General features: G+C 42.4%; 1 protein-coding gene across 1 annotated transcript in view; it reads right to left on the reverse strand.

Moving 5' to 3' along the window:
* Positions 1 to 414: 414 nt before the first annotated feature.
* cyp26b1 (cytochrome P450, family 26, subfamily B, polypeptide 1) overlaps positions 415 to 16,334 on the reverse strand; it is a 31,554-nt gene continuing 15,634 nt past the window's right edge. The window contains exons 2-7 of the mRNA NM_001278821.1: positions 14,486 to 14,710; positions 5,270 to 5,388; positions 4,053 to 4,209; positions 3,807 to 3,962; positions 1,262 to 1,546; positions 415 to 807 (exon numbers count right to left, since the gene is read on the reverse strand). Coding sequence (NP_001265750.1) covers positions 415 to 807; positions 1,262 to 1,546; positions 3,807 to 3,962; positions 4,053 to 4,209; positions 5,270 to 5,388; positions 14,486 to 14,710 — 1,335 coding nt within the window. The remainder of the gene's footprint in view (positions 808 to 1,261; positions 1,547 to 3,806; positions 3,963 to 4,052; positions 4,210 to 5,269; positions 5,389 to 14,485; positions 14,711 to 16,334) is intronic.

Genomic DNA, 16,334 nt, shown 5'->3' on the forward strand with positions numbered 1-16,334 from the left:
GTTGCTTTTACCCTGCAGAATGTGATTAGACACAAATAAAATAGAATATTATATTATTTCGTCCTATACCCTGTTTTATCCATCTGAAACCCCTTATGCAACCATCCTTATTTTCTAATCTCTAACACTTCATTTCACTACGTCCCTTTGTGCACAATCCCGCTCATCTCTCAAATTATATTACATAGCTTTCTATTAGGTATTTTAGTTTCAATATTTCTTAAAAAAAAATACACATGAAACATTATACTATAGAACTTTTTTGGCTGCTTCTTTCTTTCTTTAAGGAAAGTCCCAATTCTAAAATGCAACAGGAGATGTAGACGATTGCCTCTGTTTTAGCCTCAAAGGAACCTCCACCTTGGCAAGGAAAATAAACTTTCTGAAATGACTTTTTTTCTTCTTTCAGTCTTCTCAGACCGTTGCCCCTAGTAGCTCTTCTGACTTGGCCATGATCTCGTTCTGGTTAGAGTCCAGGCCGTAGAACTTCACCTTTAGACCATCGACCGGGTGAACCACCGGAACTGTGGTCAAGCGTGGGAACTGCCGGGTGGCTAGCTCGAAGCGACTGGTGCTGGCCAGCTCAATGGCGAGAAGGCGAAGGAAGAGGGTGGCGAGCTGCTTTCCGAGACACGACCTGACACCGCCACCAAAGGGCAGGTAGTGAAAGCGCCCCTCTTTGTCTTCTCCCCGTTCCGGACTGAAACGATCTGGATCAAAGACCTCAGCATCTTTGAAGACGGCAGCCGTGTCGTGAGTGTCCCGTATGCTGTACATCACACTCCAACCCTTTGGAATCTGGACTCCCTGAAAACAGAAGATGGATGGATGTGGTATCAATAAATGGTCAAACTTAGCCAACAGCAGTTTCAGATGAAGCTTGGTGTTGATGACTATCGTATATAATTATCTGTACTTTTCCAGACGCTCAAACCGCTTACAATGTGTCCATTATTCATTCATACTTGGTAATGGTAAGCTACTGATGTAGCCACAGCTTCCCTGGGGCAGACCGATAGAGGCGTGGCTGCCAGTAAGTGCCTATGGCCCCTCGGACCATCAATGGGACATTCGTACACATTCACACACAAGCAACACTGGAGGCACGGAGAGTGAAGTGTCTTGCCCAAGGACACACAGCAACAGTTGGCTGAAGGGAGCGGGGATCGATCATTCGCCAACCTGCTCAACCATCTGAGCCACTGTGGTAGCACATGACATAAACGGAACAGATGCTACAGTAAAAATAATGGCCACTCACATCCAGTTCGAAGGTCTGCATGGCGGTTCTGTAGGCTCCTGACACAGGTGTGAAAAGTCTCAGAACCTCCTTGATGACGCAGTCAAGGTATTTCAGGCTGACAATGGTTTCCAGCCTCAGCTCTCCTTCAGGACAAAGACATCCATTGTGGAGGAGCCCCTTGCTTCTCAGTTCCTCTCTGAGGCGCTCAAGGACGGTAGGATGTTGGAGGAGTTGCATGATGAGAGAGGTGCTAGCGCTGGCGGTGGTGGCGAAAGCAGCAAAGATTAGCTCAATGGTTGATTCCTGCAACACAAAGGAAAACGGATCATTAGTCCACTCATTTCTGTTTCCAAAAGGACATCTCAGACAAAAACCCCTATGCATAGAACCTCAAAAAAAGGGTGTAGGTTTGTAAGATTATTTCAGTCAGACAACTCATGCAGTAAAAATATATTTATTTTCACATACTTTTAATTTTCACATTCTTTAAGTTGGCATTCACAATCTTTTCGTTTGGCATAAGGCTCTGTTCAATTCCATGATATAATTTTTTCCATAAAACTTTTGGGTAATAACAACTCTAACGGAGCCCACAGGTGGAAGCTGGGGAGGAGGGCGGGGCGACGAAAGCAGCACTTGCGGTAAGGAAGAGAATGAACGACTGCACACCTGGTCTTAAATAGGACGCTGAACAGGTGAGTTAATTAACTTAACCGCCCTAGGGGAGTAACCAAAGTAAAATACTGCTGAGTGCCTGCCTGAAAGGCGAAAAAGTTAGCTGTTTTTTGGACATGGTGGTCTTTGAAATACACAGAATGATTGAATGATTTGTGATCTTCACTGGTGTTCATGGATTACATGAAATCTTTCCACCTTTATCCACCTTTGTCATGGTAGGGAGAACACGTCAATGCAAGGGTGGGGTCATCTAAGATAGCACAAGGGTTAAAGCAAAGTTTGATCTACAGAAATAAAAGTGGTTTCATAGAATTATCAACCTTAAACGAATGCAACATGCTGCGCTTCCTCTCGACCTGTGGCTTTTGTAATATACCACTGAGACAAATGTGATACGCCACCCATCCTTTTGAGCATAGCCCTCAAAAATTTTAAAACCTTCCAGCAAATAGGAGCCAAGGGATGGCTTTTATTTTCCACATTATGGTTACATCCAGATGGGGACGCTTAAGGAAAAGCATACAGGAATACAAAGTTGGTGCTGTGCAGGGGGCTTAAGGGCTGATTAGTCTTTACTTTAGAGACAAGAAAAATAAAAAAGGCATGGAACTGATTTTTCATGCAACTCCACTTTAAATAGAAGTTTATTGTCTTTAATCCCTGAAAAGTAGTGTTTTAATAATAATAATTCTTCCGTGATGGCACATTTTGAAGATTGAGGAATAAACATCAGTGGGTCTGAGCAGCACGCTTTATGGTGTAAACCTCTCATCAGAAACCTCCATCATCTGTGCCAAAACACACGGGTGCTTCTCCTTACGTGTGTGTTTTATGTGAACACGTGATTGATGAAGGTGGGGACTGGGCCTCTTAAAAAGGGTCTTCCCAGTTCAGTTGGCCTGTGTGCGTACAGGAGGCCTCATTCAGACTCCTAGCAGGGACAGCGCTGACTTATTTTTGGCCCTGGACTTTACCCCAAAACCACAAGGAGTGAGAGAGAGGTGGAGTTTCCACTGAATTCCTCAGAAAGTCTTAAATCGGTAAATAGGAGGTGTGTCTTTCTCGCTGTTTATTTTGCTGTATAACTGTCTGTTTGTGGGAATCAGCTCATTTTTTTCTTGAAGCTAAAACTGGTCCTTTCTAACAGCACCAAGTGACTAAGTTTAACTGTACAGATTTAAAAATGCAGCTGGGCAAAGACGTAGGGTCACCGCCATGGGCTGGTTCCCCCCCAGCATTTAATGGCCCGTGCACAGCATGGTGGGGGCAGCGGCAGGGGTCTGAAACACTTGTGTCGTGGGCATTTGTCAGCTGCCTGAAGATGGTAGAGGGCTAAACGTGCATTTTTTCAACGCACGTTTATTCCTTTGGGCTTCTTCTTCTCCAACTGTACTTGCGCATGTGCGCCACCTACAGTTGGAAGAGGCTAATAAAGCGAATGTCAAAGTTTTCTCATGAATCTTGCGCCAGGCTTTTCTTTCATAGTTTTATTTCGACATACGCCTGAGTGTCAGACTGGTCACAAAACACACTTTTTATTTTTAATCAATGATCAATTTTCAAACAGTTGGCACTTCCGTTAATTAAGGGGGACCCCATCCATACATCGCTACCAAATCAGAGCCACTGATTGGTCAAAGTTCGATCTGGTTTAACTTCCAGAAGAACATGCGGTAAAGAATGCACGTTTTGTATGGAGAATCGCAAAATGATCAAAGAAACTAGTGTCGCTACGCATGAATGCGAGTTTTGAACGAGGAAGCCTAAAACGCACATCTATGCATGTTTACATAGACTTTTTATTGGAAGTGGTCGCTTGAATGTGTTGAGCTGAGGGCAGTGTAAACCTACCCTGAGATGCTTTTATGGCATTGTTTATGGTTACCTTCAGTTCCTGCATGGTGAGCTCCGTGCCGTTCTCTTTGGCGCTCTCCATCAGGACATCAAGGGCGTCGCTGTAATCCTTTCCTTGAGAACACATAGGCTTCTCCCTGATGGCTTTCTCAATGCTTTTTTGCAAGATGTCTCGTGCTCGGATGCCCTGCAAGCACACAGAGACATCTGTTTACCAAGAACATAAGAACAAATTTATGGTTCAAATTCAAACAAAGGCTGAAATCCAAACGCTTACCTTCCTGAAGCCGCTAAATGGCAGGTCTATGGGCAGGCTGAAGAGGTTGTTGATAAAGTCTTGGAAGGCTGAAAACATGTGCTTCATTTCCTCCTCTGACACCCTGAAACCCAGTAGCACCCTCACAGCCATGGTGAACGACAGCTTCTGGCTCTCCCTGTGGAACGACATTCTCACTTACTTCCAGTTCATACACGGGCAAACTGTGCTTTTTTCCCTTAACTTGGTCAAAGTCTAACAGCTAAACTAAGAACAGGGACTTCTGCAGGGTACAAATGCAAGTCAAGTTGGGCCAAACCAGGACGGCACAGTGAATCAAATCATCGTCTCTAAAAATTGTATGGAACCTTGGTGTTTTGACCAAGTAACCCAACAAATTTGGCACAAAGGTTGAGTTTTACCAACATGTACTAACAACCAGGAGTTTATGTACTGTGTGATAGTAACTTTAAACTGGTTGAACACTTCTGAACCATCTTGCACGCTAATGCTTAAAGGTATTAACACAAGCACTATGTACATTTTGCATATTTTCTACGTATGAAAATTTGGTTTTTCGTGATACATGCGTGATACACGGAATTCGTGAATGTTTCCTGCGTTCGTCATTTGTCGATGTGCGCAGACGTCCGTCGAGGGTTTTAGCCGACGGGTCTTCACATGAATTTGGTTTTGAGCTGTTCAAAAGTTGTGGTCAGTTTATGCACAATGAATACGTAAATCTAATGCGATTGTGCTTGATTTTTGCATACGCAAATTTGTGGCTTTTCACGACCGTTCCACGTACGTCTAACAGACTTTTCACGCATGTACCACTAATATATAATTTTCATATTCAGTATACAGTATATCCCCTTAAAAATTACGTAATTGATGCACAAATCACTAATGAATTGCATATAAACAGCGCAATAATCACACACAGTTCAATTTTCTACGTTGATTTACCTGTTCTTTGTATGGTATATTCATGATGCATCTATGAAAATTTCACGTAAAGACCACAATTTGTCTTACTTTTTCCATGAATATTTAATTATGACCAACTTTCATGTGTGACACGGCCTTCACAAGAAATGTATGAATACGAGAACATGGCATTCAAAAATGTTCCAGTGATGGCAGAAAAACGTCCTTAAAGGACAGAAAAACATCCATTAAGGACAGACCGTTTCCTGTTCTTCAGTGGTTACATTGATACTTTTGTCGTGCTGTACCTGTAGACGTTGATGGGGTCGGGGTTGGAGCTCCACACCCGGAGGCTCTCCTGAATCACCTGCTGAATCTTAGGTAGGTACATCGTCAGGGCTTCGTGACTGAACACTTTGGCGAAAACCTGCAGACAGAATAGGAGGCGTTGTCATTTGTAAACACTGTACCTGTTAAGATGAAGAGAAAGCACTCTCTCACTACATCCAGACAAAATTTGTAAGGAATTGGGGTTAGTCCCAGAGATACTTGTTTGAACCGGAACAAGTCGAGGCAGAGGAGTAAGGCATTAGGATTAGACGCTGCCCTCCACCCATAGTTTGTGCAAACACACTCCGACTGTCAATAAATGCCGACTGACGGGGTGTGTGAGCAGACCAACGAGTTTACTTTGCTCTAATGTTTGGCTGTTCCGTCTCATTCGTTTTTCTGCGTGTCACTTTGAGACTTCTGAAAAAAAAAAGGTGAAGTTTGGGGAAAAGTTCACCTGGAAGTTTTATTAACCCTCCCTTTTTTAAACCTACCCGTTTTACCCAAAGACACTTTTTGTACATTAAGGAAGTTTTTCCTGCAGTTGGCAGAACTGGAACAGCCACTAAGCAAAGAAAAAATGCAGGTGGAGTTCAATTCCCTTTTCAACTTATGCTGTTTAAACATGTTGGGAAAAATGAGAAATACTACGATTTTACAACTGCTCTATCCCACACTCAACAAGCGGAGCTTATTTCATGAAATTAAATTCTACAAGAACATGTTAAAAACACCAAAAACAGCATTTACATTGGAGGGGGTCTTGATAACCTTTGTTTCTACAAAGATTTTTGGCTCAAGGGTCAAACAGTTGCACTGAAGATGGCAACGCAGCACATCCTGAAGGAAAGTCCTCCGACTTCCACACATGGTTTAAATTTTCTGCTCAATGAATCCAGACTGGAACATCTGAACAGGCAAATTTTACATTAGACGTTGTGCGTAATGATTGGTGGCTCAGAGTTGTTTTGATACAGGTTCATTGAAAAGTCACGGGCACATCTGTCACGCTCTTGCACGCAGTCTTTCATTTACGTTGACTTTTTCGAAGGGACTCTGCATGTGTAGGTTAGATAATGACGAAGGAGCGCATAAAACAAACTACCGATTGCACTAATTTTATCCCTGTGGGCGTTTTATGACTTCTAGTGTACTTTTTATGGCCATGTAGAGACATTAAAGTCTACTTGTTTTTAGTACCTATGACAGCACGTCGTTAATAACACACTTAATCTCCTTGATTACAGCTTTAAATATGGTCGTAGTGAAAGGATCCTTATTTTATGCCTCAAAGGGCGGCACTGATGAGTAACGAGGTTATATTTTTTGTTCTGTTTGCTATCTAAACCCATCATGAAGTCACGTTAGGCTTTTCTTCACAGAGTAAGCTGTAAGAAAGAAGCTTCCTGCAGGATTTAATCTGTAACGCTGATTTGGTTTTTGAGGTTGATTTTTTAGCCACCTAACCATCTTTCTGGCGCCCCTGCACTTGTTTGCTTCATTTCCAAACCCTGCATGCCTCCGTCTGTCGCCGTCAGAACCAATGAACAATAGTCCATAGAGCAAGAATGCAGCGCTTTATACACAGTATGCATGTGTAGTTTGCCTGCATAATATATAATATGCTGTTTGATGGAGTGGTTAAAACAGATCTCAGAGCGCTCTTAGATGTTGGCAGTCCTACATTTCCCGTCACCGCCCCACCCTGAGACTGCTGGTCACAGATCAGCTTACACGACCTGTTCTCCATCCTCAACCACACTGGATTCCACGCAAGAGCTGACCTCAGAAGAGATGGAGACCAAACTCCGGCTGCAATGACTTCTTGTGCTCATCTGGCCGCGCCTTGTTAGTTTGGGTACTTTCCATGTGCTGCTTCGCTTAGCTTCAGTTTCACAGTGAAACAGCTGGATAAACCTCAATCACATGGAGTCATTTCTCACTTGTCTTCAACTTGGGTTAAACGTTACTGTTAATGACGCCCACTCTAAATAATGAGAGGAAGAGCTGAATTTATTTTCAGATGAGGGACACTGCGGATGTTCCGAAAATACAAGGTACAGTAGACGTAACCGTTTCTATTCGTAGGATCACTCTGATAGAAGAAGCCCAGAAAATAAAGATTTGATGCTTTCCTCTTGTCCAGAAAAAAATGTAGAGCTAGCCTCCAAATCCCCCCCCCTCCTCCTTAACTACTAAAAAACTACATAGTGCAGGACTGTCTAGTGGATTTTAAAAGCAATTTGGACACCATGCTCACTACTTCTGTTTTGTTTAAACGACAAAGATGACATCACAGATTTCACAAAGTGAGAATCTAATCAACACAAGTATTTTACGACCACTATTTATGAATCCACTGTGTCCTGAGGATACAAATGTGAATGCTTTATTTTTTTTAAATAGTAAAGAAGTTGTTCAAACACAATGCATTGTGGTCTATATTCGCCTATCTAGTGAGCATCGATGCACTCTGACTTCTGGAAAGTTTCTAGGGCACTCAATTTTGGATTTGTAGATTCAGACGGCACTGTCAAATGGCAAACAAAGTATATTTTGCGCCATGATTTGGATTCACCAAGGATTGATGATAGCTCACAATGGAGAGACCTTCGTGCAAGCTTTAACTATTCATCTTTTTGCTTACAGATTTGAATATTTGATCTATGCAGAAACCAATATAGTTTTCTTTCTTCTTTTTTTTTACAAACCAACGCCTTGAAAAAATAGATGATAAAAGCACAGCTGTGTGTTGAGAATAAGTAAGACTGATCAAGACCAGAATAACGGCCACAACTTTGGCACCAAGATAACAGCTCTCATCAAAGCTAGCCTCAAACGTTTCTGATTGTTCGTGAAAGTTGCTTCCATCCGTTTCATGGGTGCAGTTTTCAATATAGTAGCTTTTATGGGCAGCGTCAACAAATCGCCAACGGATATTACGCTATACATGTGTATTAATACATACACATTTGGTTGTTTTAAGATACTTGATGTGATATAATCGTAGCAGATAGTTATATAAAACATATATGCATATGTTTCATTTTCTAAACATTAAATTTAAGATTTTTTTCCATCTTTCAGCTCAAATGATGGTATTTTAGTTTTTACAGGGGTTGGTCTAAAAGACATTCTTCTTTGAAGCCATAAATACATCGGGATTTCTGAATCTAAAAACACAAACAGACGTCTACCGAGCAGATGCTGTTGCTGAACGCAACCACTTCGTTCGGTTGGTTCCATCCGAACAATTCCATGTGGTTTTTAAGATAATAGCTTTTATGGGTGGAGTTACCAATTCACAACAGAGGTCAGCTTTTCATGACCTCTGTTGTGGTGGTGATTTTACACTATACATGTGTACGTGTGCATTTTATTGACTAAACGGTACATTTACCGTTATATATTTGAGCTCCAAAGTTACTGTTTTTCATCCTCAGTTGGTTGGTTTTTGGGGAGATTGGTTTAAAAGACGATAAATACAACGTGATTTCTGACTCTAAACGCAAACAGCCGTCCACTGAGCAAACGCAGTTGCTGAGCGCAACCCTTCGTCCAGCCGGCAGAGGTGGCAGAACCTTGTGCGTTTCCCCATTAAGTGCCGTCTGCACTGGATTATGCATAATTGGACAATTTGAGTGAGCGCCGCTGCCATTCCTACACTCAAACTCCCTCACGTAAACAGAACGGGCTGAGCTACTGTCGCTTCAGCCAGCCAGCCAGCTAGTGTGTGTGTGCGCGCTTGGGCAAAAGGTAACTACAGGTCAAACAAATACAGTCACACACCCAACATCCACAGCCTGGCTGCCACTCAAATACAGTTTTTGTGCAGTGTCACTGCATGCGGCTCTCAGGACGCGGGCGGAGGGGTTGGGTTGGGATTGTTCATTACAACAGCCCACAAAAACGTGACTGTCTCCTGGAGCCTGCAGCGCAAAGACTGGAGATCTTGCACACACAGACACAGTTGTCCTAATAACGTCCATATGTCTTAAATTATGTGAAAGTGCTGCGAGCTGCTGGTTCCACAGACATGTAAAGACTCCTTTATTCTTTTCACTGCCCTCGCTGCTCCCACCCCTTCCTCTTTCTCCCTGCCCCTTCATCCATCCAGCTCTTTAAAAAGACCTTTTTTGCTCGTCTGTCTCTGTTCTTTCGCTCAAACGCGAGTCTTCCCCCGGCTTCTGTCGTCACTCTGAACCAGACAGACCCTGCTCTGCTGCTGAGGGTCAGCACGTCTGAGCGGCAGGTGAAGCTAATGGAGTTCACAGCACAGCAGAGTTCGCAAAAAATTACCCCTCATTTACATGAAACTGTAAGCTGTGCTTGAACCAACAGGATCCCAGAGGCACTTTAAATGTAACTGTAGACGAAATCCTACTTCTGCTGTTGCAGTTGCACTTTGTTGGTCAACTTTACAACATTTCTCGTCTTGTTTTTTTCACTAAAAACGAACAAAAAAATTTCAAATCGGTCCTTGCCATGGAGCTCAGCAAGACTCCCAGTAAGTTTTAGTGACACTTAATGGATTCTTAAAAGTCAGTGTTTATGTCACCTTTCATTCTGATCTCACTTTTAGAAAGAGGAGATGCTTAGAAAGAGGGTTTAATAAAATTTGCAGTGCCCTCTACTATTCCTATGAAGACTCTCATTCATCCAGGTAGATTCCTTCACAGTAGTAGGTTTAAAGGTTGTCATCTGGACTTGGTGCCCTCTACTGGTGAGAAATAGAATCACATATAGGAGCAGTTTCACACAAGTTTTTTCATTGCCTCCCACTTTTCCGTCCTCTGTATTTTTAATTTTATTTAGGCACCAAACAATGGTTCCAAAATACACAGTACACACAAGCAAGAAGAATATGTGGTAAATGTGAGTAGCTAAGAAACAATCGGGATCCAATCTTACAGTTAGCAGGTTGGACGTAGTCTTTATAAACTGTACGACTGATTACTTTGAACTGTTGCACAATAATCCTTTAACACCGGAGCTCTAGCTCCAGTGTTGACATTCACTAAAGTACTGTAACTTTGTTTATCGGCGCAAAACTGCTTTTTCTCCACTTCAGAATCCACTGGAATCACGCTAATCACGGTAATCACGTTAACGGTCAAAGGGTTTCAGTAATTCAACAAACATCAACTATGGAACTAAAGCTCCGGTGCTAAATGATGAGCAAAACATCAAGGCCAAGACATGTGAGCAGATAAACCCAAAAATCCAACCTTTGCACAAGTCTGCCTTCTGTGGTTATACAATGTAAAGGATCAAATGGACCCTGTGCAGAATTCTGAAGCTTTACTGTACTTCATCTGAATCATGTAGAAGATCTGATCCCTGAAATATTTGATCAAATTTCCTTTTGTCGACCTTCCGGCATATCCCTTTAAGGGTTTACACAGTGAATCAGCTTTCACTGAGTCCCACAGGTAGTTTGGCAGAGATTTTTACGCTGGATGCCCTTCTTGACATAACCCTGCATTTTATCCGGGCTGGGGACCGGCACAGGGAGACCCAGAATTGGCTACATAGTTAGCCAGTAGCGCATAGAATCTTGCCCAAGGACCCACACTGGATGAGGCTCATCCAATTCCCCCTGGGAATTGAACCCTGGTTTCCCATGTGCCAGATAGCTTAGTTGGTTAAGAGAAGTTGATCAGATTTCATAACCTTTTAAAATGGTCTTAGTCAATCCAAGAAAATGGCAACTCTACAGTTTTGTTTCATTTGCACACAGTTAAAGGCAACAACCAAAAAAAAGTCATGAACATCCAGTCCCTACAGTCACACATGAATAAACCATTTTCCTTTTTGAAGTAATGGATTTGGTAACTAATAGAGTTCCTAGTCGGTGTCCTCTCTGAAGCATAGTTTTTAATTTGGGGGTCAAAAAGAAACCTGCCTGATACCTGCTTGACACTTAAACCGCTTTTCCCACAACCTGGATGCTCTGTCAAAACAAACGCTCACGAAATCTTCCTGCCAAACTCTTACAGACTACTTGACAGCCCATGAACAACTTTATTTACAAAAGTGATAAAATCTGTAAGCTCCTCATGACGGTTGTTGGTTTCTGTCCAAATTGCTTGGTTGGGGTTGACATTATAGCTTCAGCCTGCGGTTCTCACAGAGAATGACTTTCCTTGGCTAGCTCCGGTCTGTATGGAAACTGGCTTCTTACGCACACCGAAGCCCAGTCTGCTGTGCGAAGATTAGATTTCCCCACGAAAACCAAAGAGAAGTGTGTGCGCTCAGGAACAGCCCTGCTCCTCAGACCTGCCACTCATTCTTTCGTCTCGCGTCTGACTGTTGACTCGGTTTTATTGCCAAGAAAACAGGAGTGAGCTCTGCCAAAACACACATACCCCTGCATGAGCGGCAAAACTCCCATCAACCCAACTGCTTCTCCATCGGTCAATTAAATAATGTGATGTGGCAATTCACAGGTGTGAGATGCATGATCTGAGTCAAAAGTGACTTGCTCAGACATCATAACATGGTGTGGGATATATAAGGCACCAACAACAACATTGAGGTAAGTTGCAGTGCAACCATCCTTGGATATTTTGGAAGCTCTGTTGTTAACCTTTTAATACGGGAGCTGCTGCTCTAGTGTTGGCTAACTTTGAACTACAGTAAATCTTTGACCGTTTATGCAATTAATGGGATTCCAACGGATTCTGAAAGTTGAGAAAAGCAGCTTTACGGCAACATGCAACACTTATTGGTAGTAAAGTATGTAGGTAATCAAGCTAAATGAGCGGATTCTGATGCGTAAAATAGCGACTTTGCGCTTGGCTAGCTCGGGTTAGTATGAAAACTGGCTTCTTACCTAAACTAAAGGTGTCATCAGCAGCTGATGAAGTGTGAGAATGACACTTTAATGCTACAGACACACTGGGCATGGTTCAAGAATGCACTAAAAGGGGTTTCTTGAAAGTGCATTTAGCCCATGGTGTTGACACTGGACAAGCAGGGAGGGGCTTGTTCTTCTTCTCCTGTTTCCTAGTGCATGTCTGCCGCCTACAGTTGGAAAAGTCTTGGTGCGAAATATTGAAGTGGTGCAAATCTTACAATACTTGCTCCAGGCTTTTTTTTTTAACAACTCTATTCTAATAAACGAAAGACAATAATCGCAATTATTAATTCTTCCTAAATGATTACTTTTTTCATGATTGGCACTTCCATAAATTAAAAAAGGACGCCACCCATCCGTCACTACCGAATCGGAGTCCCTGCTTGGTCAAAGTTCAACCTAGATGAACTTTTAACCCACGACTTATGTGTAGAAATGTGTGTAGTTACGGTTGAACAACAGAGGATTGAATGCAGAAGCCCACTGGAATTTTGTCTTAAAGGTCCATAGCAGAGTGCAGGGAGAACATATCTTAACGCTCCATGCAACACTTTCCATAGAATCGCACATCGCTGCTTCTCTCTGTGTCAAAATCAACGGTCAAAGCGTTGCAGTGGTTTAAAAAGTGTGTTGTTAAGTTGTCGCCGGGTTAAAGCCAACCGCATATTGTGCTGTATCGGCATCGAGGGGTCAAACTTATCCAAGTAAGCGTCCGCACTGGGATGGCATTCATGCCGCGTCCTGGCTTGGGGGGCAGTACTGAGCAAGTGCGTCCTGGTGTGTTGGGTTTTTGTGTCAAAGCCCCCACAGAAGCCCCTTCTTTGTGCCGTGTCGGAGGCAGCCTTCCTAATCAGGGGTCATTACATGAGGTTAGTGCAGGGGTCTCCAGGGAAAGGAGAGGGGATCAGAGCTCAGATTAGACCCAGCCGACCCCTCGCCGTCCCCCGAAACCTGAGTCCGCCTCCACAGAGAGAAAATGAGGCTGATCTACAGGAAAAGGGAAAAAAAAAGGCACCCGGCTGCTCCTCTTGTGCTCCTCATTCTGCTGCTTTTGTGTGTTTATCTGCAAAGTTGTAGCGTTCTGATGTGTGCGCGTTTGTGCGAACGAGGTATGTGCCCCGGGGATGAAGGGATAATAGCGGGGAGAGCTAAGTGGTTGATTACCTGAAATGGTCCTGGCAAAGGCGGGACGGAGGAAGCCGGAGAAAAAAACGAGAGAAAACAACAGATAATCCAGGGGAGTCTGCTGATGGAGATGAGCAGAGGGGAGGATGGAGGGATGGAGGGACGGAGGGGTTGTTCTCACTCTTCAGCAGCTGCTGATAACGCAGAGCCACACCGGATAACTTTGCATTGATGCTCTCTAAGAGTGCGTAGACTTAATGAATGTACACATTTACATACTGGGTTTGGGTCAAAACAACACACCCAAAAATGTGCAAACTGCCAGTTTGAATCCATTTTAAAAATAGACGTTCACTGTTTTGCAAAAATGTTTCAACTGGTTTGAAATCCCATTAATTCATCTTTACACAATTAGAGTTCCCGGATGAACCATACGCTAACCGTACATTTTTTTCCTCAAATATCATGTAGCAGATGCCATGAAAAAAAACAGTATTCTGGATGATTATAATCTGATCATAAGTAATGTCTACATTGATGTGAGAAATAGGTCTTTCAAAATACTCAACACTTTTCATTAAAGTTAAAAAAAAGGGTTTTGGTTTTTAAAAACTACTTTTCATTAAAAAATGACAAAACTCTCCGAACATCAGCAACCACAAATATTCATGTTTTTCAAGTTATTTGCTTCAAGTTCCTTTGATCAATCTCATTTGTTGGATATTGCACCACTCAGTACGAGCTTCCTTTTTTGGTTGCAAACTGGAGATTTACTCAGAATTGAAGATGATAAAATGTTTATTAAAGCCGTATTTAAGTTAAACTAAATGTAAAACAATTGAAGAAACGTCTGTATTGACCAATAATCGACCTTTATAGAGTCGATAGAAGAAAAACTCATCAATAAAAGCCTTTTTATTTTGGTCAAGTAAGTCAAAGAGCATTTTATCTGTGATGACTTCCCCCTACAGAACTGAACTCCAGAATCTGGATTCACTGTTTGTTTCTGCTTGCTGTTAATGAACCATATAAGATATTTGCACCTTTTTTTGGTTAAAAAATATCACTTTAAGAGTCTTGTGGGCCATTTGTATCTCTGTTATTTGTCCAGTAGTTTGGACTTTAATGGAAACCTTCAGAAATGTTTCTTTTAGAGTTTAAATGAGCGTTTTAGTAGTTTGTTGAGGGCAAAGTAGGCGTGGCTTCTGACCTTCCTCCTCTTGCGGTGAATGTCTCCGATGCTGTTGGCCAGAGAGTTGGGCCCCAGGAGGGTGGAGGTGCTCTGGGGCCAGTCCACCGTCACCAGCGTGTGCTCGCCCATCAGCACTTTCCGGACGTTCTCCGCCCCCGTCACTCGGATCAGAGGGCGGCCGAGAAGGTGAGTCTTAAACACGTTGCCGTACTTTTGTCTCCGCGACGCGTGGAAGTTTGAACCCTACAAGAAAAAGAAAAAGGATGTTTTCAATTCACAGAAATTTCCAAATAACAGTAGGAATTAAGACTGTACACAAAAAAAGGAGCACAATTGTCATTTGTGATAATTACAAAAACAACTTATTTTATTGTAAGAAGCTTTTATCTCTACGACTTTCTTCAGTTATATCAAAATGACTGCAAAAATCTACCAGAAAGCTCAACCTGTGTGTTGCAAGATTCAACAAATGAGATTGATCCATAGATTTTGATCATCATCATCATCATCATCATCATCTCTGCAGCATCACAGACAAGCAACCAAAGCTGCCTCTCATGCAGCTGACCTCTGCTCCAACATTGATCCTTCGCTCTAAAACCTCTCTAAGCGTTTTTCTCCCTCTGCGGTTTGAGGCCCAAACTTTGGTGAGGTCCCCAAAGGCCGAACGTTCCTGATGTTTCCATCATCTGCCGGGAAAAGGGGGAAAAGGATCCACTGACACTCGCAGGCTGCAGATGTTTAAGAAGCCTGTTTACATAAGGTTAATGAAGTGAAAACGGATTTAGGTTGCCTTCAGGACACGCGTTGGGATCAGCTTTCACAGGGTTGAGGGGAAAGGTTCTCCAAACATTTTCAGCTCAGGCTTGGGGTACAGTAAATGAAACGTCAGAATGAAGCCATCAGCTCCTCAGACATTTGTTGTTCTTCATGCTCTTCACTTTTCATCCAACTTCTTTTACTTTTACATAAATCGTTTGATTCGATGGTAAAATAGTTAAAAGTTGCAAACTAAATACTTATTTCATGCTCACAAAGTATTTGGAAATTGCCTACAAAATAGGCTTTTATTTTTATTCTATTGACATAATTGGTGGTCTGCTGGGGTCAAAACCTGATATGGAGTAAAGTTTCATGATGGACAGTTAGATCTGAGTTTATTTTAGGCTTCGGAAAACCTCATTTCTGAGACATTGACAGCCAGGCCGCCGATATCAGCATCAGTATTTGGTCTTCGTGGTTCCCTCGGTTAAATTACTTTGTGGAAACTAATCATTCCTATGTATGTACAATTTAACCATCCCATAGCCATGAATTAGTATTTTGTTGCACAATTGTGAGATTCCGCGACTGACAAATCATTACGAATTACAATCATTACGAATTATCACCATGAATGCTCATTTCATTGTAGGATTTAACTAGTTTGGGACCAGAAATTAGAACTTTGATTGTACTATTTCATCATTTCATTCAGCTATTATTATTTTGTTAGTACCATTTTCCCATTTCAAGTTTTTTTTGTACCTTTCTAATTTTTTTTGTCATCAGGTCTTTCCAGCTCACAATGTGCAAATCTCCAATCATCAGCAAGGATCATCTTTAAAATCATGAAAGATCCCGGCTGACCTTTTCAAACAGCAGACAAAAGCTACCAGATTGATGTTTACCAGCTTTTTATGGAGAAAAAAAAAGGTTGGACCACGTTTCCAACTGGGCCCATTTGGCGTTGGGGTTCTCAGTAAACCTCCTGACCTTTAAACAGATCTGGTGATGGCAGAGCCAATGAGAGCTGACCCCGGAACCGTAAAGACCGGTTTACCGCGTTACACGCAGATCCAACGCACACAACACGACGTATGTAGCG

The sequence above is a fragment of the Oryzias latipes genome, chromosome 18 (assembly GCF_002234675.1).
Source record: "Oryzias latipes chromosome 18, ASM223467v1".
Taxonomy (NCBI): domain Eukaryota; kingdom Metazoa; phylum Chordata; class Actinopteri; order Beloniformes; family Adrianichthyidae; genus Oryzias; species Oryzias latipes.